This window comes from Rattus norvegicus, chromosome 12 (assembly GCF_036323735.1).
Source record: "Rattus norvegicus strain BN/NHsdMcwi chromosome 12, GRCr8, whole genome shotgun sequence".
In the NCBI taxonomy this organism is placed as follows: Eukaryota; Metazoa; Chordata; class Mammalia; order Rodentia; family Muridae; genus Rattus; species Rattus norvegicus.
In genome coordinates, this window is record NC_086030.1 from 47,564,859 (window position 1) to 47,588,203 (window position 23,345).

Here is a 23,345-nt window from a genome sequence, read left to right on the forward strand (position 1 = left end):
CAGCATGTCGCTGTTGTACTGCGAGACACAGAACCTGTGATCTGTGTGGGAAACGTCAGACAACCCCTCTTCGATTAACTGTTTGTCCTTTTCCAAAGTGTTAGTCATGGGATTCTGGGAAAGACAGAGGAATGTTCCGGACGGATGGGCCCAAAAGACAACTATAGACTGCATGAAACACGTGACCCTGGACCGGGGCCCCAGACCCAAAGACAAATAAATGGAGATTGCCTAATGCTATTAGTTTCCGGCTGCTGGGTAACCCGTGGTTTTCTGGAACATCTTTGTTTGAAGAAAGTGAGCAATACAGTGTATTCAGGATGATTTCCATGGCCAGGTACTTATTTGTAAGGCAGTTGCAACGTTTTTGAGAATTGAAGATCATGGGGTTTTGTTGTTATTTTGTCGTTTAATTGTTTTGTTTTGTTTTCTTAAACGGTTTGGAATTTTAGAGAGTGAGCAAAGATTTGCCCGGAATTTGAAGCCAGTCTGGGTTAAATAGTCGATTCTAGGACAGTCTTAGCTATACAGGGATAGGCGTTTATTCTCCCTCGGGGATGCAGGTATAGGCCACATTAGACCAGATTAAAAGTAGAAAAAGTCAGGTTTAGGAGGCGGCACTAGCTTTCCGGTGGGTGGGCTCACCGACCTCACAGGAGGAGGTCAGTGACGTCACACATCCAGGCTAAAGCAAGGGGATTTTATAGCGCCTAGTCGAGGAGTGATGACGTACCAGTTAGGAGCTCGGATGGATCAGAAACTGAGCCCCAGGGCCCGCACTCCGGTGGGTTGTCGGAAATGCAGAGATGGAGAGGAGAAGTGCTGTTAGCCCAAGGAGTGATGCTTTCTCCAAGCAGGCGGGGTGGGGGTGGGAGCAGGAGGGGGAGTTTCCTCTGTGTGGGAGGAGTTGGGAGTAGGAGGAGAGATGGGGTTTCCCAGCTTGCCCACGGGATATGCAGGGGTTCCAGCCTAACATAAGGTAATATCTGCACCAAGAAAAAGAAAAATAAGTCAAGCTTGGTGGCCCACGCCTTTAATCCTAGCGCTTGGGAGACACAGGCAGACAGAACTCTTTGAGTTCGAGGCTAACCTGGTCTACAGAGTAAGTTCCAGGACAGCCAGGGCTACACAGAGAAACCCTGTCTCAAAATAAATAAATAAAGATAAAGGGGAAAGAAAAGACAAGATGGAATGGGGGAAGAAAAGGTTCTCAACGATATTTTCTGGGTGTGGCTTACGTAATTTTTAAAATGCAATGATCTAGTAGCCAATAAGTAAAAAGTGATTTTTTTTTCTTTTTTTTTCGGGGCTGGGGATCGAACCCAGGACCTTGCGCTTCCTAGGCAAGCGCTCTACCACTGAGCCAAATCCCCAACCCCAAAAGTGATTTTTTTTTTAACCCACGAATCTAGGATTGAAACTTGTTTTTGTGGAGTTTGAAAAATTAACAGCCCAAGGACAAAAGCTCGTGGGGAGAACAGCAAACGGTGTCCTTTAGATGGATGTGTGACCTTCCAACTTTCCAGTCTTGGCCCAGCTCCTTAGCACACCACACACAGCGCATGGCACCGTCGTAGAGAACTATGGGAAGATGAATGAACTCCAGAGCAAGCACTTTCAAATGAGTTTGATGGATGGCGGATGGATAAACGGATGGCGGGAGAGAGATGGGTGGATGGATGGATGAACTTTCAAGACACAGCGCAAACCCATATGGAGGACCTGTCTCAGGACACTAAGCCATTATTTTCAAGATCTGCTTTCGTGTGTCACATGTGGTTTCTGAATGGCTCGGCTGGAATGGAGCAGGGTTGAGCAATCAGGATTCCCTCTGAAGCCAGAGGGGCCCCGTGTTCAGGCCCCTGGAATTAATGGAGTCTTCCCAAACGTGGGTGGGGTTCTGGCAGAACTGGGCACTAGGGAGGCTGTTGTAGCTTTTAGGAAGATCGTATCTTGGGACGCCCGAGGTGGTGAGGCTGGGTGGGGTGGGAACGAACTGAAATTGGTGGCTTGGGCATCTATCAGTAGGAGATCTAACGTGACTGGGCATGCAAGAGATAACAATGTCCAATCTTTCCCCGTCCGTGACTTCCTAGTTCTGCTGGGGTCATGCCTGTAGTTTGGACCAATCTTTCTGCCATCTGTCCCCTGAAAGGGTATATTAAAACCATTTAACAAGGATCAGTATATGCTCTTCTGGCCCCCAGTCATCTCTCGCTGCCCTTCCGGTGAACCACAAATTCTTTAGCACTCCCAGCCCCTGTTCGCCTTCCCCATCTCCGGCTCCTTGCACAGGGCAGTATCTCCATCAATTTAAGGCTTTGCTCAGGCACCATGGTCCCCATCTCCTCGGTGGCCATTACAGTGCGTGACTGCAGCAGCGTTGAGTAGGACCCTTGAATTTTCTGTGTGGGCGGAGTACCAGGCTCTCCGCTTGGAGTATGGGGTCCGCTGAGCTCTGAGTTTCAGGACGCAGCAGCTAGGATGCATGGTGGCTACGGTGAACCTTGGTGTAGGCTCTGTGGGGGACGCGAAACTGGCACCTTTGGGGGGGGACCCCGGATTGGGAAACAAGGCCCTGCCAGGGTTTGGATTGTAAACGGGTCGGGGCCAGAGCGACCCTGTCGCGGACCCCATGTTGGTAGCTGAGGTGGTCAGTGCCTGACAAGCCTTGCACCGTCCCGAACCTGGGCGCGGCTCACCAGGTGCCGGACGCCCGCGCTTCCGCTAAGCCCCGCCCCCCAGACCAATGGCGCGGCGACTGCGGGGGCGACGAGCTCCCATTGGTCGAGAGGGCGCGGCGGTGGGCGCCCATTGGCAGAGCTGCGGAGGGGCGGGGCCAAGTGCTCCATGGCCCCGGCCTGCGGGCGGCGCTCAGCGCTCGCTGCGAGGCGCGGGCGGAAGTGGCGACGCTGGCGTCCCGGGAGGCGGCGGGCGGCGACAGCCCGGGCGCGGACGCCCTCGGCGCGGGCTGGGGCATCACCAAGGGCCTCGACCCCGAAATGGCGCTGCTGGCCGAGCACCTGCTCAAGCCGCTACCCGCAGACCGGCAGATCGAGACCGGGCCCTTCTTGGAGGCGGTGGCCCACCTGCCGCCCTTCTTCGGTGAGTCTCGTGCCGCCAGCTCTCCTCACCGGCCCAGATCCCTCTTCCCCCACCTCTTCTCTCAGATGCACCCCAGCCCTTCACCCATTGCACCCAAACACCGCTTGCTGTTGCACCGTGGGTATGCTGCACTAGCCCTCCGCCGAACATCTTCATCTCCGGCTTCATTTTTCGCCGCTTTCAGAGTGGTTGTCAATTCTCCCCCCACCCTCAGAACGATAAACCCTCCCTACCCCAGCCTCTTCCCATCCCTGATCAAAGAACGCCCCCACCTCCAAGGACTTGAAGATGAAGCTGCAAAACTAAACTCCCCCACCCCCTTTTTTAAAGAGGAAGTCATGAAAAGGTTTTCCTCCATCTAGAAAGGGGTCAGGAGAAGGGGTCTGGATTGTGGTGGTGATGTCAGCTGCAGGGTGCTTAGCTCGAATCCCTCTCTCACATTCAGAAAGTGAAAAGTCCATATGTCAAGTTGAAGAAGCTCCTCTGAGCGCCGGAATGAGTCCCCTGAGAGCCAATTTCAGACGTTCTCTCTCCCCGCCCCACCTCCAGCCCAGACCATGTTATAAAGTGGAAGGAAAACCAATGCCGCCTGCCCTGCCCTTTGCCTTGCAGTCCACAAAGGGTGCTACCTGAGCCTTGCTTTTTTCTTTGTGGGGAGGCTCCCAGCGCCCTACCTTGCTAGCTCACTTGGTGACTGCAGGATGACACCAGCCCCCACCCCCTGCAGAGTCCAGTTGAAACCCACACTTGGACAGACACAGCCTTGAGGTCACCTTAGCCAGAGGAGGTCTGGCACCCACTCAGCCCCTGGAGAGGATTAGGAGTTGGTGAGGACAGTAGTTCCCACAGGGCGCGTGTGGCCACCATGTACACGGCTTTCCTCTTGTGCCTTGCAGTCCCCATCTGTGAAATGGCTGGTGGTGGGGGACAGAGCCTATACAGGGAAGGGTTAGCTGTGGAAAGGAGGGTATATGAAGTCTTGAATCTGATTTTGGGGGCCCTTTCCACAGATGTCCAATAGCCATTAACCCTAACCCCGAATGAGCCAACCTGGAGTGGCAACCTGAGAGCAGGTCTCAGGCTTCCCCAGCAGCTGTCTGTGGAGCCTCAGGTGCTCCAGCACTACCCAGTGGGCGCTCTGTCAACCTGTCCCGTGCCAGAGACCTGCTTTTCACTTGTATGTTGGCTGAACATCAGATGGCATCTCCAGAGGGAGGGAGCTGCTGGTGTTACCTTTGGTTTTTATGTCAGCATTATGGCTTAAATGAATATTTTAATGTATATGTTCATTTGTGTATTTGTATGTTTGCATGCCAGGGGCTGGAGGGACTGTTTTTCAGAAGTCTTGTTCTCTTCTTCACCATATGGGACCAACTCACCAAACTCAGATCATGGGACTTCACAGTGACCTGTTGAGCCTCCTCCCGGCTCCGACATCACTGTGTGTGTCTCCCTTGGCTTTCTGAGTAGTTGCTAGTTCGAGCCAGCCTGTCTGGTTTCATAATCTGCCGAAGCCAGTGGTTCTCAAGTGATGGTGGGCAGTTTTGTTCCTTGGGGGTGTGGGAGGTAATCTGCTGGTGTGTGGAGATGGTTTTGTTCTTTGTCGGTGAAGGGGTGGAACTAAATGCTACAGGGTACTCTCCCGGTACCCCTAGACACCCCTCAACACCCAGGACAGCCACAAAGAGTGCCGAAACCCGTCAGTGGCTCCACAGTGGTGGTGGTGTGACTTCCCTATCCCCACCAATGTGGCAAGGCAGCCCTTGGGGGCACCCCTAGTGCCTGAGTGCCTAGCTGGTTGGGGAAGAGATAGAAGGAGGCAGCTGAAGCCGTGGCAGACAAGTCCCTCGTTCCCTGTTTCTGCTCTCAAAGGACCCTTGTCTTTGCTCCCATCCTGGGCTATGGGGTGTCACAGCTGGGGACAGAAGCACCATTTAGACAGAAGCAGCAGTAGAGTTGGCCTACGATGGGTTAACTGGCACAGGTCACCCCAAAGCCATTTACTGTTCACCAAAGATGGTCATTCTTGGCACGCCTATAAAAGAAAACATTTCGAATGTGATCTTCCTGGGTGGAGCTTTCTCCCGGGGGCTCAGTTTCCAGGAGGGTTCTCCCACCGTGCCCTTGGAGACCCACTGTGCGCTCTAAGGCAGGGGCTTGGTCTAGATCTTTGGGGTGTCCCCAGTCACTTGGGTGAGCTGGGCACAGTGCGTGTGGCCCTGATGAACTACAACGTGTCTGGATCTGCTCACTCCGGCTGCTACTCTGCCACTCGGTCTGCAAGCCGCCCTCTCCTGGCTGTCTCCCTGGGCGGTGGTAGTTACCACACCTGACACACACACATATTTCATTCTGTGGTCCCTGCGTGTTCTCACTCCGCGTGGGCAACAGAACCAGATCTGCATGCTCCAGCCGCCTCTCAGCCATTTCTCTCACACACAGTCCTCTTTAGCCCGGTAAAATCAAAGTTGGAACTTGTAATTTAGCAATTAAATTTACATGCTAAATTCCCAATCCACAATTCATCCACTCAATACATTCACTGCCAGTTGATAAAGATATAAACCATCCACCTAGATGAGATAAAAATCAATCTAGTTCACCTAAATCTGAACCAGCCTCCTTAGTGGACTCCATCTTGTTCCCCCTCCTTCCTCCTCTCTCCCACCTTACAAAAAAATTTGTCCCCACCCCACTCTCTGCTGCCCAACCATGTATCGCCTTGACATCAACCTACATTTAGTGAGCATTTATAATGTACCAAGGATCTGATATAGAATAATTCACTTTGTTCTTTGACAGACGTTATTGGTTTTGAAGCCGGGGGTTTTGTAGCTCAGGCTGGCCTCGAACTCACAATGTAGTATCCGAGTTGAGTTGGTTTCAGGAACCTCTTGGGTTTTTTTTTTTTTTTTCTTTTTTTTCTTTGCTTTCTTGTTTTGTTTTGTTTTTCTGAGGTAAGATTTCACTCTGGCCTGGAACTCACTATGCAGCCCAGGCTGGTCTCAAACACAGTTCTCCTGCCTTGGCTTCCAAACTGCTGGGATCACAGATGTGAGCTGCACTCTTCACATCTGTGGGCATATGCTTGGCCCAGGGAGTAGCACTGTTAGGAGGTGTGGCCTTGTTGGGGTCAGTGTGGCCCTGTGGGTGTGGGCTTTAAGACCCTCATCCTAGCTGCCTGGAAGCCAGTCTTCCACTAGCAGCCTTCAGATGAAGATGTAGAACTCTCGGCTCCTCCTGCACCAGGCCTGCCTGGATGCTGCCATGTTCCCACATGATGATAATGGACTGAACCTCTGAACCTGTAAGCCAGCCCCAATTAACGGTTGTCCTTATGAGAGTTGCCTGGGTCATGGTGTCTGCTCACAGCAGTAAGACCCTGACTGAGACAACATCTCTCAGCCTTTTGAAGTAGGGTTTCTAAAGAGCAGCCCTCTGCTGTCGCTCGAGAATCATTTCCTTGTAGACGTCTTTGTCTTTACATCTCACTACACAGTGAGTCTGTCTCCTGTGTCTCTGGTCACATCCGCAGTGGCTGAGAATCTGCTGCTCAAACGTGGTGGCCATAATTTAGCACTCCCTTCCCTCTGGCCAGCCACATTGTTTCTTACATGTCACTGCTGTAGACAGCACTGCTGCCAGCGTCTCTGGGTGTATTTCTCCAAACAGTTCTTTGGGTATTTCTCAGTTTTAGAAGTGAACTTGCTAGATCAAAAAGGCAGGCAGGTCTTGGACCTGTCGGGACAACCACCTTTCTTAGTTCCTCAGGGTGTGTCCTGGGATTGGTGGCTGGGCTTGGCCCACACTGATTCTTCTGTTCCTTTGGGTGTGGGTCTCACGTCAGCCTGCTCCGGGGGTTTATAGCATCCCTTTGAGGGCTCACTGTTCCTCTGTCTCTCTAGCCTGAATTCTCCCACTGTGCAGGGCTTATGACATCCACTCAGAGGCTGGTCCTTTACCCATCTCCTTCTCTTCCCTGACCCAGTAATTGGACCTTAGCGACTGATCGGTTACAAGCCTGACCTGTGACTCCTGCTCTCTGTCTTGGGTCAGCTATACAGCCACTCTAGACCCCAGAAGGCTGGTGTCCTCCGTGGTAGAAGCCTCACTGACTCCCTGCTCTCTCCTGAAGTCTTTGGTGCCAGCGTTCTAAATGACTCCCAGGCCCACAGCTAACCTCGTCAGATCTCCTTCTCACTCTGCACCTCGCTCACCACTGCACACCTTCCTTGGGTCTGGCTGGAGTCCACACATCCTTAGGGAATTGGCTTAGCAATAACTCCACCCGGAAAGTCTTCCTCCTCCCTGTGAGGAACTCATTGTATTCTGTGCCTGGGAGTGGCTTCAGTGATGGGGGCTCGCATCCTTATCTTTACCAGTCTGTCTGGCCTTGAACTTGTGGAACCTGTGGTACCCCTGCCTCAGCCTCCAGTCCACGCTTGGCTGCTTTCTTTTCATATTAGAATCTGTGACTGAGTCAGAAGATATAAGCCCTGCCCTTCCCACACTTGTGGCAGACATTATTAATCAATCACGATTTTGTGTTCCTCTCTAAGAACGACCATTCTTTTTTTTTTTTCTTTTTTTCAGAGCTGGGGACCGAACCTAGGGCCTTGTGCTTGCTAGGCAAGCGCTCTACCACTGAGCTAAATCCCCAACCCCAAGAACGACCATTCTTGATCAATTAAAAGTTGGTCCCTGAGGTGACAACTATTTGCTGTCATTGTCTAAAGAAAAGCCAGGGATGGAAGAGCCTAAAGCAATGATTTCTGCCTCTCGTTCCTTGGGGTTCTGATGCCAGGGACATGTTTTCCTCGTTTGTGACTCTTAGCACAATTAAATCAGTGTCCTTAGAATCTGGCCTTGCAGGTGCTTGACACTTATTAAATGTCCCTGAAATGAGTCCAAAAATTGGTTCTCTCTCTCTTTTGACTTAATGCTTGCTCCATGGAGGGAAGTGGGAGCAGTGAAACTTTAGAGTCACAGAAACATCGGCTTCTTGCAGCCACAGAAACTGAGGCAGGAGAAGTTCTAAAGCTTCCCAGGGTCAGACAGCCAGTGAGTCACCAGGCTAGACAGATTGAAATTCAGGGTCTGGACTCATCACACAGTGTTCCTCAATTCCTCTCCGGTAAAGGAGAGCCCCTGTGGAAACAACTTGCTGGGCCATCAAAGAAGTCCAGTAGTTTTGCTGGCATGATGGTGACCTTGCTGTGTGGCAGGTGGCGTGGGAGTTGTGGAGCAGATGCCTGGGTGTCCCTTTAGGATCCTCCTGTTTTCTCCTGCTTCTTACAGTACAAGTTAGAGTGCAGGGACCATTAGGTGTGAGGAAGCCCAAGCAAGAGAGCACTTCCTCTAGTTGGGATGCACAGGCCAACCACACAGGAAGTACCTCCTGCACCCTCATCTCTAAGGTGCCCCCCTGTGCATCGAGCCTTTTCTGGGGCTGAGGACCCCGCCACAACCCTGCTGTGCTTTATTTTAAAGGAGTACAGGTCGGTTGGGGGTTTTTGCTGACTCTTTCAAGAGAGACAAGGAGGGTTGTGCTCCCCCCCAACTCCAGCAAGCTGGTATCAATTCTTGTGGTAAAATGAAGAAGTTTGTTCATCTTTGAAAGCCTCGGGTGGTGTGGCATCAGAGGGAGGTGTCGGCAGATGTGTACTGAGCAAGGCATGGTGGGTCCCACCTAGTGCTGGTATTCCTCAGGACTGCTGACCTACCTGGCATTCTGTAGGGTGGCTGCTCTTGAGGTGCAGAGTGGGGCAGTGACTTTGTGTCTGACTGGTTTCCTCTCATACCTGTCCCCTGAATGTCCTGGAGAAGTGAGTAGAAACACGGACATTCTCATCCCGCTGAGCCCCCACAGAGTTGAGTTCTCACCGCTGCCCGGATAGAAGCATACAGTCCATGCCCAGTGCAGTTGCTGTCATCTGGAGCCCCCAAGGGCTACCTCGGAAAGGGAAAGTGGTACTTGAGGCCTAGAATTACCCGACCTTTGCATGGGTGAGAGACACTGCCAGGGTGCATGCAGCACAGCCTGGCAGAAAGGCAGTTCTGTCACAGAGAAGGCACTCCTGAGCCATGGTGACTGATAGCCAGGGCTCACAGCCAGCTGTTGGCCGCTTCAGTCTGAGAATCACTCCAGTGCAGCCCAGGGCCATTTGGAGTAGGTCTGGCTCCTGCTGTCATCCACTTGCGCGCCCTGGCCTCCTGAGATGGCTTGTAGGTCTTCTGTTCAGGACATCTGGCTCTGAGGCCCCTCTGTTAGTGTGAGAGCGGGACAGGAGGGAATGCCTGACTGTGTGTCTGGGCTCCCAAGACATTGGCCCCTCCTCACCTGGTCTGCAGAGGTGAGGAGGTGAGGCATAGCTCCGGGGATCTGTTAGAGGCAGAAGGCAGGCCATCCTGTGACCTAACACCCGGCAGCTCTCCTGGTGGCTAGGCGATGTCCAAATGGAAGATCTGGCTTAGGACCTTGGTTTTTTTTGTTTTGTTTTGTTTTGTTTTGTTTTTCCTTCGGAGCTGGGGACCAAACCCAGGGCCTTGCGCTTGCTAGGCAAGCGCGCTCTACCACTGAGCTAAACCCTCAACCCCCGGCTTAGGACCTTGTGAAACAGATGTATGCCCGCATCACAGCTAGCCTGGCCCCTTAAAGATGGCTGTGGGCAAGCGTGGGAGTTGGTGGAAACTGATTTCTAACCCTATGAAGGAAGAAGGTAAGAGGTAGGGGCTTCGAGGCATTCCTTAAAGAGGAGCTTGAGGCAGATTCAGACCTAGCACAGGGAGGCCAGCCCTGTATCTTTAGAGACAGCTGTGTTCTATGGGAAGTCCTCTTCTGGGCAGAAGCTTCCTGGGCTGCTGGATGTGACATGTGACCGTGTTAGAGCTTGTGGGTTACAAGAGCAGGCTCCCATCTTAGGTTTCATTGTTTCTGTTCTTAAAATGACTTTGTGGGTCTCCCTGCTTGTGTTACATTTTTACAGTGGCCCCGCCCCCTTTCCCGTACTGTTACAATGTAGCTAAGCATTCTGTGCCCATCAAACTCCAACCTGGACTGCAGCTTCCACAGGCTCCCCTAGGCTCCCAAGTGTTCTATAAGTGGTTGCTCCAAGAACATACCTTGTCTCGCACCCAAGCCCTATCGTAATGCTCTTAAACTCTTGGCTGGGTGACTTCTGCTGGCTTTACCTCTTCAGGGTCAGCATTTCCCGTTCCATCACTTCTCCTCTCCTCCGATTTCTTCTTTTGCTGGTTTCCAAGCACCCGCTCCACCACAGACCCAGCTTCCTGCTCTCCTGGCTACCAGAATCATTATTTTCTGGATTTCCTCTCTGAGGAAAGCTCTGGCTGTTGGGAAAGATGAGGATGGTGATGTGTTGTGCAGTGATACATAAATAAACCTTTTTCCTGGGGTGCCAGGAACTGCAGCCCTTCACTAAGACTTTGCAGCCTCCCTGTGAGCTGGGAGTCACCCTTGCATTACCCTTCCTTTACTAACAAGGCGAGTGCAGCTCAGAGACCTTAGCTGTGTTTCCCCAGGTCACACAGCAAGTCAGCGCTGATTTCCCCAACTGTTCATCCAACTCAAGCCTGGCTGGCTTGTTTGTTTGGATCTTTTCTGTTTGTTTGGTTGGATTTTTGACAGGCTCTCACCATATAGCTCTGGTTGGCTTGGAACTCTGTAGACCTCTAGGAATAGCCTCAAACTCACAAAGCCCCCACTGCCTCTGCTCTGCCCGCTCTCTGCCTCTGGCCTCTGCCTCCTGAGTGTGCGGAGGGACTAAAGGTGTGTGTTACTGCGTCCAATCTCAAGGCTGAATGAATCAAAGAGGGCAGCTGTGGGCAGACTATGCAGATGCAGTGTGGCTTCTTAAAGCCAGGTTCTGAGTTGTTTTTTCTTGTTTGTAGGCGGATAAGCATAGAGCAGAGCCAGCTTTTAGAGTGTGGGCGTCCCTAGTGTTCTTACCCTTCAGGTTCAGCCTGTGACCTGAACCTGGATGCCCCTCCCAATTAATAAAAGATTCATCTCCATCAGATGTCATCCGAGAACCTCCCATTCTGATCTTGTAACTCAGGACCTGTAAAGTTGATCTGCTGGGAGTGTCCAACATGTTATGATCTGGCTATGTGAAAAAGGAATTTGCCGCAGAACCTCCCCACACCACACAGAGTGCATTGCCACACGGTGACCACGCCTTGGAAGCCACTGTTCAGGGACTGAACTGGGTGTGCCCTTCGTGTGTCTGCTCATTTACCTGTGACGAGGTCTGGCCATGTGGCTCAGACTGGCATCTGATAACCGGGATGACATTTTGTTCTTCAGTGAAAATTATTTCTGGGAGGAAGTGGTGGGGTAGGCCAGGGCATGACTAACTTTGTATTTTCTTACTCCAAAACAGGACAGTGGGAACTCCCTTGTTGTGATAAGTAAAGCTGGGTCACCTTTAGCTAATGAGTAAGTTCAAGGCTAGCCTGGGCTACCAATAACTTATCAGAGAGAGCCAGAGAGAGAGAGAGAGACAGACAGACAGAGACAGAGACAGAGAGAAAGAGACAGACAGACAGACACAGAGAGAGACAGACAGTCAGACAGACAGAAACAGAGAGAGAGACACCAAGAGAGGGAGAGCGCCAGAGCCAGAGGTGGGTGGGGACTGGAGAGGAAGACCTGAGTTTAATTCCCAGAACCCATATGAAAAGCCAGGTGTGGTGGTGCGTACTGGCCTTGAACTGACTGTCCTGCCTCAGCCTCCCATGAGCAGGGGTTTGGGGCACACACCACCATGTTGCTAAGCTGGGCACTGCATTGCGATAGAATCGAGGCCTTGCATATGCTCAACAAGCCCCGTCCCCGATGCCCAGCCACACAGCAACTCGCTGTGGCCTTGCTGAGCACAATGGCCTGTGTTCTTCAAAACGTTGAAGGCAGAAAAGGAGGAAATCAGTGTTTATGGGTGACGCGGAGCGACAAGCTGGCTGGTGGACAATTCTGCTTTCTGGGTGATGTCAGCCAACTGGGCTGTTGCAGAGACCCAGGCAGGAGGCCTTAGGTGGCCCCTATCCAGGCACGGTTGTCCCAGAGGGCACACATGAATTCCTCTCCTGGTACCCGTTTCCTTCTGTGATGGGGGTGGTTGACGGTTTGCCCTGCGTTTTCCTGGTCACAACTGGACTCTGCAGGCAGAGCAGGGAAAAATAACCATCAGTGACCCAGAGACACTTTTAAACAACTTACCCAAAGCTGGGAGACATTCAGCATGGTGCCCGGTGGTGAAGGTTTTAGGGAGCCTGTGACATCCCCAGGCCACCCCTTTATCTATTTGTGTTATGACCCTATTAAGAAGGTTAGAAATGCCTTGCTCCGTGAGAGCAGAAACCTTAGTGTTCCGTACGTGAGGTCTTTTTAAAAAAAAAAAAACATGTGTTTGTGCACTTTTTAAAAGTGTCATGTGCGCAGGGTGTCCACGGAGGGAATCAGATTCCCCTGATCACAGTCACAGGCGGTTGTGGGCCATCTGACAGGAGTGTCGGGAACTGAACTCCAGTCCTCTGGAAGGGCAGCAGTGCCACCAGCCGCTCACCCCTGTCGCTAGCCCCTGTGCTACACTTTAATAAACGCTGTCCAGAACGCTTAAACCAGAAGCCGGTGTATCCATAGAATGACTTAGCTGACAGAAAGATTTCCATTTTGTATTTTCTCGTCTGTCATTGAGATTAAGAGTCTTTTAATTTCCTCTGAATTACTCGCTCTAAAACCTCCCTTTCCCCCCTTATCATTCTGCAAATACCCTTTATATATTTGACAAATGATGGCTTGAATTTATTTTCTCTGCTTTCTGCCCCTCTTGGTCGATAGCCTCTTTCTTCTAAGAAGTTCCTGGATTTTGTAACTAGATTTATTAACCTTTTCTTATGTCTTCTGGGTTGAGGAGGGGGGAAGCCCTCACTAGGCATAAATGCTCTTCATCGGTGTTCAAAAAAAACAGAGCTTTCCTGTATGAAGCCTGCCTGTCGAAGCCTGCCTGTCCAGGCTGGTTAAGATGACAGGAGGCGGTGGCACTGTGGTCCTTCCTGTTTTTAAAGGCAGCTCCCTTCCTTCTGGGGTTACAGGACAAAGCATCCCAGCTCCCTCGCTCCCTCCAGCCTGAAGGCAGGTTGAGGACCCGGTTAAAGAAGGCAAAACAAGTTTGGGAGAACTGCAGAACGAGTCAAACAAGAAAGGTGTTTGCTACAATCCGGGGGAGCGGTTAGGCTGTTACGCTTCACAGGGGAACAGGTCACACTCTGCCCTGGGTGGGGGCCAGCGCGGTTTAACTATTAGAAAGGCCACACTCTGGGGTACCTGCCCCACCACTGTTCTCTCTGAGTTCACACCAACAGGTGTGTCCCAGAAAGCTAAATGGGCTCCCCCCGGCCTCGTTACCCATGTCAGATGTGCCATTTGGCTTCTCTAACCATGGCCCCCTTGGAGGCTCTGGGCTGTAGGAAGTGAAGGGCTCACATCCAGGGTTCTTAAGTCATCTGTCAAAGTCATATCAGAGTCATAGTTCACACCCAGAGTCAGCTGGCCCTGAAGTAACAACGGGCAGGTGCCCCAGGCCCACTTGGCTTCCAGTTCACTGCCTTCCGCCCTTCTGCCCACCCGCCTGGGCCACAGACGCACCACGGCCATCTTTTCATTTTGGGGTAGGGTTTCACTAGGCAGCCCAGGCTGGTTGGAACTCATGAATGACCCTCCTACATCAGGCTCCAGAGTGCTGGGGTGACAGCAGCACCCCCACACCAGGCCTGCTTTCCTTAAAAGTTCCTCTCAGAGCCTGCGCTCCCTGCTTCACCATCTGCACCCACCCACTGAGCCCTTCCCCCACAGCAAAGCGGCCACCAGACACACACAATGAGGGCTGCTGTGGGGCCAGTGCCAGCTGACCGAAGCGGCTTTGTGACCCCCGAGGAGCGCTGACAGGAGAACGGGGAACAATAGGCCTTTCTCCTGCAGCCAGGGTGGATGCTCAGCACCGCGTGGCTGTTTCCAGTAAGCGAAGGGCAGAGTCCCGGGTCAGCCTGCAGCTAGCAGCCGTCAGCCCAGCTTCCTGTCTCCCTTCCCTTTGAAGGCTGTGCTTGATGTTCACTCAACACCTGCTGTTTATATATGGCAGCCCTGCCCTGCACAGGACCCAGGAGTCTCATTGTATAGGGAGAGAAACTGAAGGCCAAGTTCCTTCACGGATTCTGACATCTTGGGTGGGTGGGTGCTTGAAATTAGCATTTGGGGGCCACCCCATCTATGCTAAAGAGTGTAGACAGAGGGAAGGGGAAGTGAAGCCATTGGTAAAGTGTCCACTGTGCCCTCGCAAGGCTGAGCTTGGATGCCCGATACCCAAGTGGGCAAAAAACCCGGGCTTTCTGTATGGGCTGGGAGAGGCGTGGAAATGTTAGAGAGGTGTGGATCCCTGGAGGTTGATGCCTGTCCAGGCGGTGAGCGCTGTGTTCACTGAGAGACCAGAGGAAAGTGGTTAGGAAAGACACCACTGTTGGCCTCTGGCCTCACACCCACAAGCACGAAAGTTCGGGAGAAAAGCCTACCAGGGAGACCAGCTTCCACGGCCTGCTTGCCCAGTTCACAGGTGCACATCAGGTGCCATGGAGACAGCTCAGTACTGCCCGGAGCCTGCTGGGACTCTCAGGGCTTACTGCCTGCTGCTCCAAGGGGCAGGAACGTAGGCTCCATAAGGGACTTCAGTGGGCTAGATGTGGGCACACACCTGACATCCCAGTATTTGGAAGTGGAGGCAGCAAATCTCCCAGGATGAAAAGGTGAAATGTGGGTGTACAGTGGGGTGTGCACCCCACAGAGGCTCAGAGAGGTAGGCTGGGCCATGGAGCCTGACCCTAAGGGTGGGTGTCATAGAAGCCTGTTTGTCAGCATTTGCCGCACACTGGGAATCCAGCTAAGTACGTCTGAAGTATTTTTCTTTTAAATTGATTTTGGCTTTGATTTGTATGAGCTGTGGCACCCTAGTTAGGGGTCAAGAAAACAAACAAACAAACGAAAAAACTAACTTGTGAGGATCTGTTCATTCCTTCTACCACGTGGGTCCCAGGGACTGAAGTCAGGTCACCAGGCTTGGCACTGGGGTCACCAGTGGGATCTCTGGATCTCAGTTTAATTTCTTTTGGTGTGAGGGTCACACCAAGGCCCTCACGTGCTAGGCGGGCACTCTGCCTCTGTCCCACCCACAGCTCAGAAGCATCACTGTGCCTTGTTTGAGGCCCAGGCTGGCCTCAAACCCTCGGTGGTCCAGCCTCCACCTCCTAAGTGTGGGCATTACAGGTGTGTGCCCTGCAGGGCGTGCCTTAAATCCTGATTTCTGACTCCTGTGCCAACCTCGCTAAACGCTCAGCTGACACGGGAGGAGCCAGGCATTGCCCCACTGAGGAATGCTGGGTCAGCCTCCCTACCTCCTGCCCGGCTCCTCTTCCCTCACCTCACTGTGTCGGGGGCGTGTCATCAAAGCGTGGCTGCAGCACACACCTCTTCACATCTGCAGTGAAAGAGTATTCCAGATGGCCGGCCAAGTGTGCTGGCCACCTTCATGGAATTTACCCGAAGTTCTTCCCCAGGGGTCATTTGTGAAGTCCTTAAGGCAAGGGCCTGGTCTACCTCCTGGGCAGAGGCATCTCCCTTCTGTGGGCCTGTCACCCACTTCAGACCTGCTGCAGTGTCCTTGTGCCCTTGACTCTGAGTCACTTAGCAAGGCCACTCCCCAGCAGGGAGAAGCTGAGGTTCAGAGGCTCACAACCCATTTGCTCAGGCTCCAAGGCCAAGGCCCGCACTGTAGTGTGGCCCGGAAGGCCTACACCCCTCCCCTGCAAACAGCTTTGACTGGTGTGATATTCTGGCTGTGTCGATGGCCTCGCAAAAGAGGCAGGAGCATACCTCACGCCTCGTGCCACACACAGTACCGCCAAGTGGCTCCTGGTCTGCATGCGTGTCAGCTGCTCACAGGGTGGGGAACTTGAACTCGTGTGCAGGGCAGTACCTGAGCCCTTTGTGACTAGGACACAACTCAAGCCCATGGTTACCTGGGTACCAGGCAGCCACACGGTGCAGATGGGACATTTCCACCATGGCGGAAAGCTCTTCCGGGTGGTGCCATGCTGGGGAGAAGCAACCTCACCAGCCCTCAGAGGCTCTGACTGGTTCTGGGCTGGCAATTTGCCGTCACCCAGAGCCCAGAGCTCCCTGAATTCATGTGGCCACAGAACCTTCCAAACACCTACAAATGATTCTTCTGGCTCCTAGACACACAGCGGAAGGTCCGCCGCAGCCTGTGGTGTCCTGAATGCCACCTTGGTTGGGAATCTAAATCTCTCTTCTCATTCTGTTCCCAGATTGCCTTGGGTCCCCGGTGTTCACGCCCATCAAGGCAGACATAAGCGGTAACATCACCGTAAGTACCCATCCCTGCCCAGTCCCCAGCCTGAGGAGGGGGCAGGGGGCACATGGAGTCCTAGCCCCTCTCAGGCCCCATTGCAAGCATGCAGTCCACGTTCGGCCTGACATATTGCCACCTGCTTCCACAAAATAAGAACTCAATGGAGGGGGTTGGGGATTTAGCTCAGTGGTAGGTGCTTGCCTAGCAAGCGCAAGGCCCTGGGTTCAGTCCCCAGCCCCGGAAAAAAGAAAAGAAAAGAAAAAAGAACTCAATGGAGAAGGGCTGGAGAGGTGACTCAGCGGTTAAGAACACTAAATGCTCTTCCAGAGGTCCTGAGTTCAATTCCCAGCATCACATTGTGGCCCACAGCCATCTATAAAGGGATGTGATGCCCTCTTTTGGCCTGCAGGTGTACATGCAGACAGAGCACTCAGACATTTTTGAGAGAGGCAGACAGACAGACAGAGCAATGGTTCAGTTTTACAACATGTAGACCTGAGTTAGGACACCAAATCCACGTAAAAACCAAGGCTAAGTGGTGTAAAAATAACCCCAGTGCCGGGGAAGTGGAGAGGGGTGGGTCCTTGATGGTCATCCACCAGCTGGTGAAAGAGGTCTAAAATATAAAGATGGAAGGCTGGCAAGATGGCTCAGTGGTCAAGGATGCTTGCCACTCCATCAGAAGCCTGGAGTTTGGTTCCCAGCACCCAGACTGGGCAACTGGGCAACTCTCAATAGGCAGTACTCCAGTTCTGGGGATCTGGTGCCCTGATCCGGCCTCCATGGGAACTCACATGTACACACACACACACACACACACACACACACACACACACACACACACACAAACAAATAATAAAACCTTAAAAAAAAGAATGACTAAGGAAATGTGCACCCCCATATCCTAATAAGTCAGTCACACAGCACCCCCATATCCTAATTAGTCAGTCACACATACACACACTGAAGAGAGAGAGAGGCGGGAGGGTAACTCTGGTTAGGTATCATCATACAAGCAATCCTGTAGTTCTAGCACTCAGGCTGGACCCATACTAGCCTGGGCTATCTAATGAGACATCCTACCTCCAAGGAAAGAATAAGAAATCAGGCCCATAGTGGCATCAGCATGGCTCCTCCTGGCACACTGAGGGCAGCACAGGTCTCGCCCTGTGGTCTCAGTTCTCCAACCCCAGAGATCTTTGGGCCTGGCCCTGCTGTTACTGTCTTTACACACAGAGGAGCTCGGAGCTCAGAGTGGTGGATAACTCACTTAAAGTCACACAGCAAGAAAGCAGAGGCAGGATTCACCCCCAGCCAGTCTCATCAGACGGACCTGGCTCCAGTTCGGGGCCTGTTTAACCTGGACAGTTTTGAACCCCTTTGCCTGTGTCCATCCCTCCTCGCTGAGGGACTTCGTGTCTCTGATGTCTGTGACGATATTAGCAGTGAGGAAACATGACTTCTAGAGCCAGCCAGGCTGGAGCCCAAACCTGTGACCTTCAGCACGTCACTACCCGTGACCTTTGACATGTTACTACCCCTGTGACTTCTGACACGTCACTACCCGGAGCCTCGGTGTCCTAATCCATTCTTTGGGCTCTGAGAGCGGTGTCAGGATCCTGGGTGGTGCCAGCGTCTGCCGGACAGGCTGTGTGATAGGTGAACCTCTCTGCCCCGTTCTAGAAAATCAAAGCCGTCTATGACACTGACCCGGCCAAGTTCAAGACTCTGCAGAACATCCTGGAGGTGGAGAAGGGGATGTATGGGGCGGAGTGGCCCAAAGTGGGGGCCACGCTGGCACTGCTGTGGCTGAAAAGGTGAGGGCTCGGGGGCGGGGCTTGGGCGTGCGTGCGAACACTGTCACGTGATAGCGTGATAGCGGCGACAAACTTCCCTGAGGTGCGACTCCTGCCGGCCCTTCCTTGTCTGGCCCCAGAGGTGGCAGAGGAAGGGCACGCTCCCACCTGAGGCTCCTGTTCAGTTCTTTATGCCCCTGACGGTTCCATAGACAGTGAGTCAGATGTGGCATCTCATCATGGGGGAACCCACAGGGGCATCTGGAGGCCAAGTCACAGTCCAGGTCGTCCGAGCACAGTGGTACAGGCTGTGTACTGCACAGAGGTAGCCATGCTGTACACAGGTGCATTTATGTATCATGAGTCAGTCTCTCTCTCTCTCTCTCTTCTCTTCTCTTCTCTTCTCTTCTCTTCTCTTCTCTTCTCTTTTTTGGGGGGTTTTGTTTTATTGAGGCAGTGTAGCCCTAGTGTAGCCCAGGCTGTTCTGAAACTCGCTTCGTAGACCAGGCTAGCCTCAAACTCAAAGGGATCGCCTGCCTCTGCCTCCTGAGTGGTGGGAGTAAAGGCGTGTGCCACGGCACTTGGCTTGTGTGAGTCTCTTGGAGGAAATACTGTAGGAGTTCTGAGTTTCATAGGCGTGTCCCTGCTCTGGATCTTTTCGGTCGTCTACTAGCTCCAGGATTCTCTAGCCCTGCGATGCCAACTGCCCTCCACCCCTCAGCTGAGAAGCCAGGGACCCCCGCCCTGCCCCACAGAGCTTCCCACTGTTGAGGCCTCAGGGGTCTGGGCCAGGACCTGGGAGGACAGGACCCGGGAGGACAGAGCCCTCAGCATCCGAAGCCACTTCCCAGTCCCCAACACACGCTCCTCTGGTGAAACAGACCAGGGAGAGTTGGCTTTGCCTGCCTTAGTCATGAGGCCTTGAAAGCCTGGGCTAAGGTGCCCCCCCCACCCCCTTCATTCACCCTGCAGTAGCAGGCAGGGGAGGCCGCTCTGCGTATCTCAGTCAGAGTGGGCTGTGGGTGAGCAGGAAGGTGGCGGTGTTGGCTCTGGAGTGTGAGCAGCAGCTGTCATGGAGAGGCCTCAGCAAACCCAAGCTGGGATGCAGCCCTGCTCCAAAAGCGCTCCCCTGGACTGCCTCCAGCCCCCTGCAGGAATGGAGCAGAGATGTGTGCCTTCCAGTCGGGCTGTGAGGGGCAGAGAAGGCAGGAGGCTGGGGAGTGGCTGATGGCCCAGTGTGTTTGGAGGGACTGGGATACAGGCCCCAGTGTGCATGTCACTTTGGTGTCTCTGGCAGAATGGAGAGGAAGGGCTCCCGTTAGCCCACAGTCTCTGAGGACTCAGCCCTCAGCCTTCACTGACTCCAGGCCCACTGTGAGGCAAGGTATCAGCCCTGTGTGGAAGAAGCTACTCACTTCATGGCTGACGGGAAACAGGAAGTCATTAGGGACCTACTTTTTCTGACTAGGCCCGGCCTCCCACAGTAACACCCAAGCCTCCCACACGGGAGCCTCTGGGCACCACAGGGCCGGCAGTGGTCCTGTTTCCAATTCAGGTTTCCTACTGTGCCCCATGGAGCCCCAGACAGGGGTCACTGTACAGTCAGGCAGCGCAGTGGACAGATTCAGAAAGACCCTGCAGTAGAGGCGAACAGCAGGGGCAGGCCGTGTGCCTGACGTACTTCCGGCCCTTGGACTCTCCGAGAGCCACGCTGGCTTCATCCTTTAAGCCACGAGAGGCCGCAGGGTCTCAGAATGGGCTCTGCTCAGAGGCGCACTGCCGCAGGCCCGAGTAGAGCTGGGTCATCACATTGCTCAGGGGCCTAGGTTGCCTAAGGAGGGTACTCCCCTGTACCTGAGCCGATGGGGCCAGGGACCTAAATGACTGTCCCCTTTGACCGCAGGGGCCTGCGCTTCATCCAGGTGTTCCTGCAGAGCATCTGCGATGGCGAACGGGACGAGAACCACCCCAACCTCATCCGGGTAAACGCCAACAAGGCCTATGAGATGGCGCTAAAGAAGTATCACGGCTGGCTGGTGCAGAAGATCTTCAAGGTGAGCACCACGGGGCAGGACGTTGGTCCCTCACTGCCCTCCTTATCCCAGAAAGGGCTCACCCGGCCTTTGGGGCGGGGCTGGTCACTGAGGCTCCTTGTGCAGCCATGGCCAACCCTGTTTGCGGCTGCCGGTGCTTCTTAGCGTTGCTGTCACAGGTACCTCAGCCTGTGAAGAAAGAAGTGAGCTCAAGAACTACAGGGTGATGGCGGGCTGGGCTAAAGGGCTCTAGAGCCAACCTGGGCAGCAGAGAGATTGGAAGGCCTAAGGGAGAGCTAGCAAAAGGCTTTCCAAATGCCCGTGGCTACACTGCCCGCCATGATGTCCTCAGACCACCCCTCCTTCCCCAGGAAGCCTAGTCTCTGACAGAAAGGCCCAAAGCAGGTTGGGTAGTCAGGAAGAACAGTTATGAGGAAGGGAGTATGGCACCCTCTGGGCCTCCTACCTGGACATGTCTGGGGCCAGGGGTCATCTTGAGCATCCCAGTGTTCCCGCAGTGTCTTCCTTCAAAAGCCCTTGCAAGCAATGGCCACACAGTAATGATCGAGGCACCCCTCCCCACCCCCCACTCCCGACCCCGGCTGCCTGCAAGTGCACCACTAGTGGGCGCTGTTTCACACTCCGCCCTCTGCGGATCTCAAAGTTCTTGCTTGAGTGAAGCAGGCCCGACCCCGGGTTCTGGGCTGTGTGTAGCGTTTGGCTCAGGCTGGACCCAGAGAACTCACTCCTTTCATCGTAGATCACGATGGATCCTTATTTGGCTGTGTTCTTTTCCTCTGACTCTAAGGATCTGTGAATGTCTGGTTCCCCGCCATATTAAAGCACTCCCCAAATTTAGCCAAGTGTCACCTCTAAGGACAGACAGATGTGCGCCTGGTGTTGCGCTCTGTGCTGCGTGGACCGTTTCACACAACCTTCCCAGTCGTTCTGTGAATGGTTTTCTGTTTTGAGACACAGTCTCACTGTGTAGCCCTGACTGACCTGGAACTCACTTTCTGAACCAGGCTGGCCTTGAACTCACAGAGATCCACCAGCCTCTGTCTCCTGAGTGCTGGGACTGAAGGCATGTGCCACTTTGCCATCTGTTGTTGTAAAAATATAAAAAATAAAACAGTCTTTTATCTCACTAGATGCGGCATTGCGGTGCCCCAAGATATCTGCTGGATATCTTACGTCTCAGTCAGCAAAGCGTCTCACCCACTCTGCTCCATCCCATATCACACTGCCAATGGCCTCTCCTGAGCCGTCAGCAATCTCTCTACCTATCTAGCTCCCAAGTCAGGTTTCCATGCCAGAAACACACATCCCTACACCTCCCTAATCTTAACACAAGCAAGCAAATTGGATGTAGCCAAGTAATTTACTCAGGGCCATGCTGTGGCCTGCACTCAGGTCTGGTTGTACCCCAGGTCACCGCTGAGGGGAGACACACTTTCCTTTTCTTTTCTCTTCCAACAACATGAGCAGAGAGACTTTGCCAGCACTGGTTAGCGATGGCCCTGCTGGGCCTGGTCCTTCCCCACTAACGCTGTGCCCGCCTTCCCTCCTGCCCCTCAAGGCCGCACTGTATGCAGCACCATACAAGTCTGACTTCCTAAAGGCGCTCTCCAAGGGGCAGAACGTGACGGAGGAGGAGTGCCTGGAGAAGATCCGCCTCTTCCTGGTCAACTACACGGCCACCATCGACGCCATCTATGAAATGTATACCAAGATGAACGCGGAGCTTGACTACACCGTGTAGGCGCCCAGACACACAGCCCCACGTGGACACACAGCCCACATGGACACACAGCCCACGTGGACACACAGCCCCACGTGGGCACAAGCAGCCCCATCACTGTGAAACAAGCTGGGATCCCCAGCTCAGCCTGGCCCGCCTGGCCAGCGTGGGTCTGCAGGGGGCGGCCTTAGCTTGTTAGAGGTCTTTTGTTTTCTTGTTTTTGTTATCTTGGCCTTTTCTAATGGAGCAATAAACACCCTCCACTCACTCCAGCTTCCCCAGCAGCTCAGGCTGAACCAACCTCCTTCCAGTGTGGTTAAAACCAATTAACTTTGCTAACGATGAATTCCTAGGGTTTTGTCTTTCCCTCCCCTACCTAGCTCAGGAGGAGCCCAACTCAGGGGAGACATACACCTCACCCAGCAAAGAAGCCAGGTCCATCCGGCCCAAGGGTGTCTTGGATGTTTGAAGGACAATGGAGGCGGATGGGAAATTCAGCAGGGCCCAACTGTGGTGTCTGTTTAAAAGGCGAGCTGACAGGGTCCTCACGGGGCTGCACATCTGGCATTACCAGCCCTGTTCTCTCTCTCCCTCTGTCTTGTCAGACAGGTTTTTTTGTTTCTCCTGAATTGTTACCAGCCTTTCAAATGACCGCCTAGGCACACACAGGCGACCGTCCGTGACTGAACTCGCATTCTTCTGCATAATGCTTTCTTCCTCAGGGTTGGCTCTTCCAACCCAAGAAACTGCCTGTCACGGGGCCCTCCAGCTGCGGAGACCCAAGAAACTGCCTTGCTGCCTTAAACCGTCCTTCAGGAGCTAAAAGAGCTATATTTTTTTTAAAGTATCGGGGTTAAACACATCCTGAAAGAATTGATGTATGTTAAAAAAAAAAAAAACCCAATGAGGAACAATTGGTGATTTTTATGCAGAAACTAAATAATCCTTAATAAATAAATCTATATTTTGAAATCACATCGGCATGTGTCTATGCCTCTTGACTCTTCTATTATTTTCTGTATCAAAGGTCACAACTGGGGAAAGGGAACTCTGGTAGTCAACTTGGTGCTCCTGGGAAGAGGGAACCTCCACGGAGGAATTGCCTCCTAATAGGGCAGGTCTGCTGTGCAAGGTCTTGACTACTAACTGATGCAGGAGGCCCCGCCACACACAAAAGGCCCTGCCCACCCTGGTGCTGCCATTCCCAGTCAGGGCCTGATGTATAAGAAAG

At 53.2% G+C, this 23,345-nt stretch overlaps 1 protein-coding gene across 1 annotated transcript; it reads left to right on the forward strand.

The window, feature by feature from the left end:
• The first annotated feature begins 2,938 nt into the window (after positions 1 to 2,938).
• On the forward strand, positions 2,939 to 23,091 carry Gltp (glycolipid transfer protein). The gene is made up of 5 exons (NM_001134413.1): positions 2,939 to 3,105; positions 16,501 to 16,559; positions 18,228 to 18,361; positions 20,244 to 20,394; positions 21,953 to 23,091. The coding sequence occupies exons 1-5, from the start codon at positions 3,003 to 3,005 to the stop codon at positions 22,133 to 22,135; spliced, it is 630 nt and encodes a 209-aa protein (NP_001127885.1). The 5' UTR covers positions 2,939 to 3,002; the 3' UTR covers positions 22,136 to 23,091.
• The last annotated feature ends 254 nt before the right edge of the window (positions 23,092 to 23,345 follow it).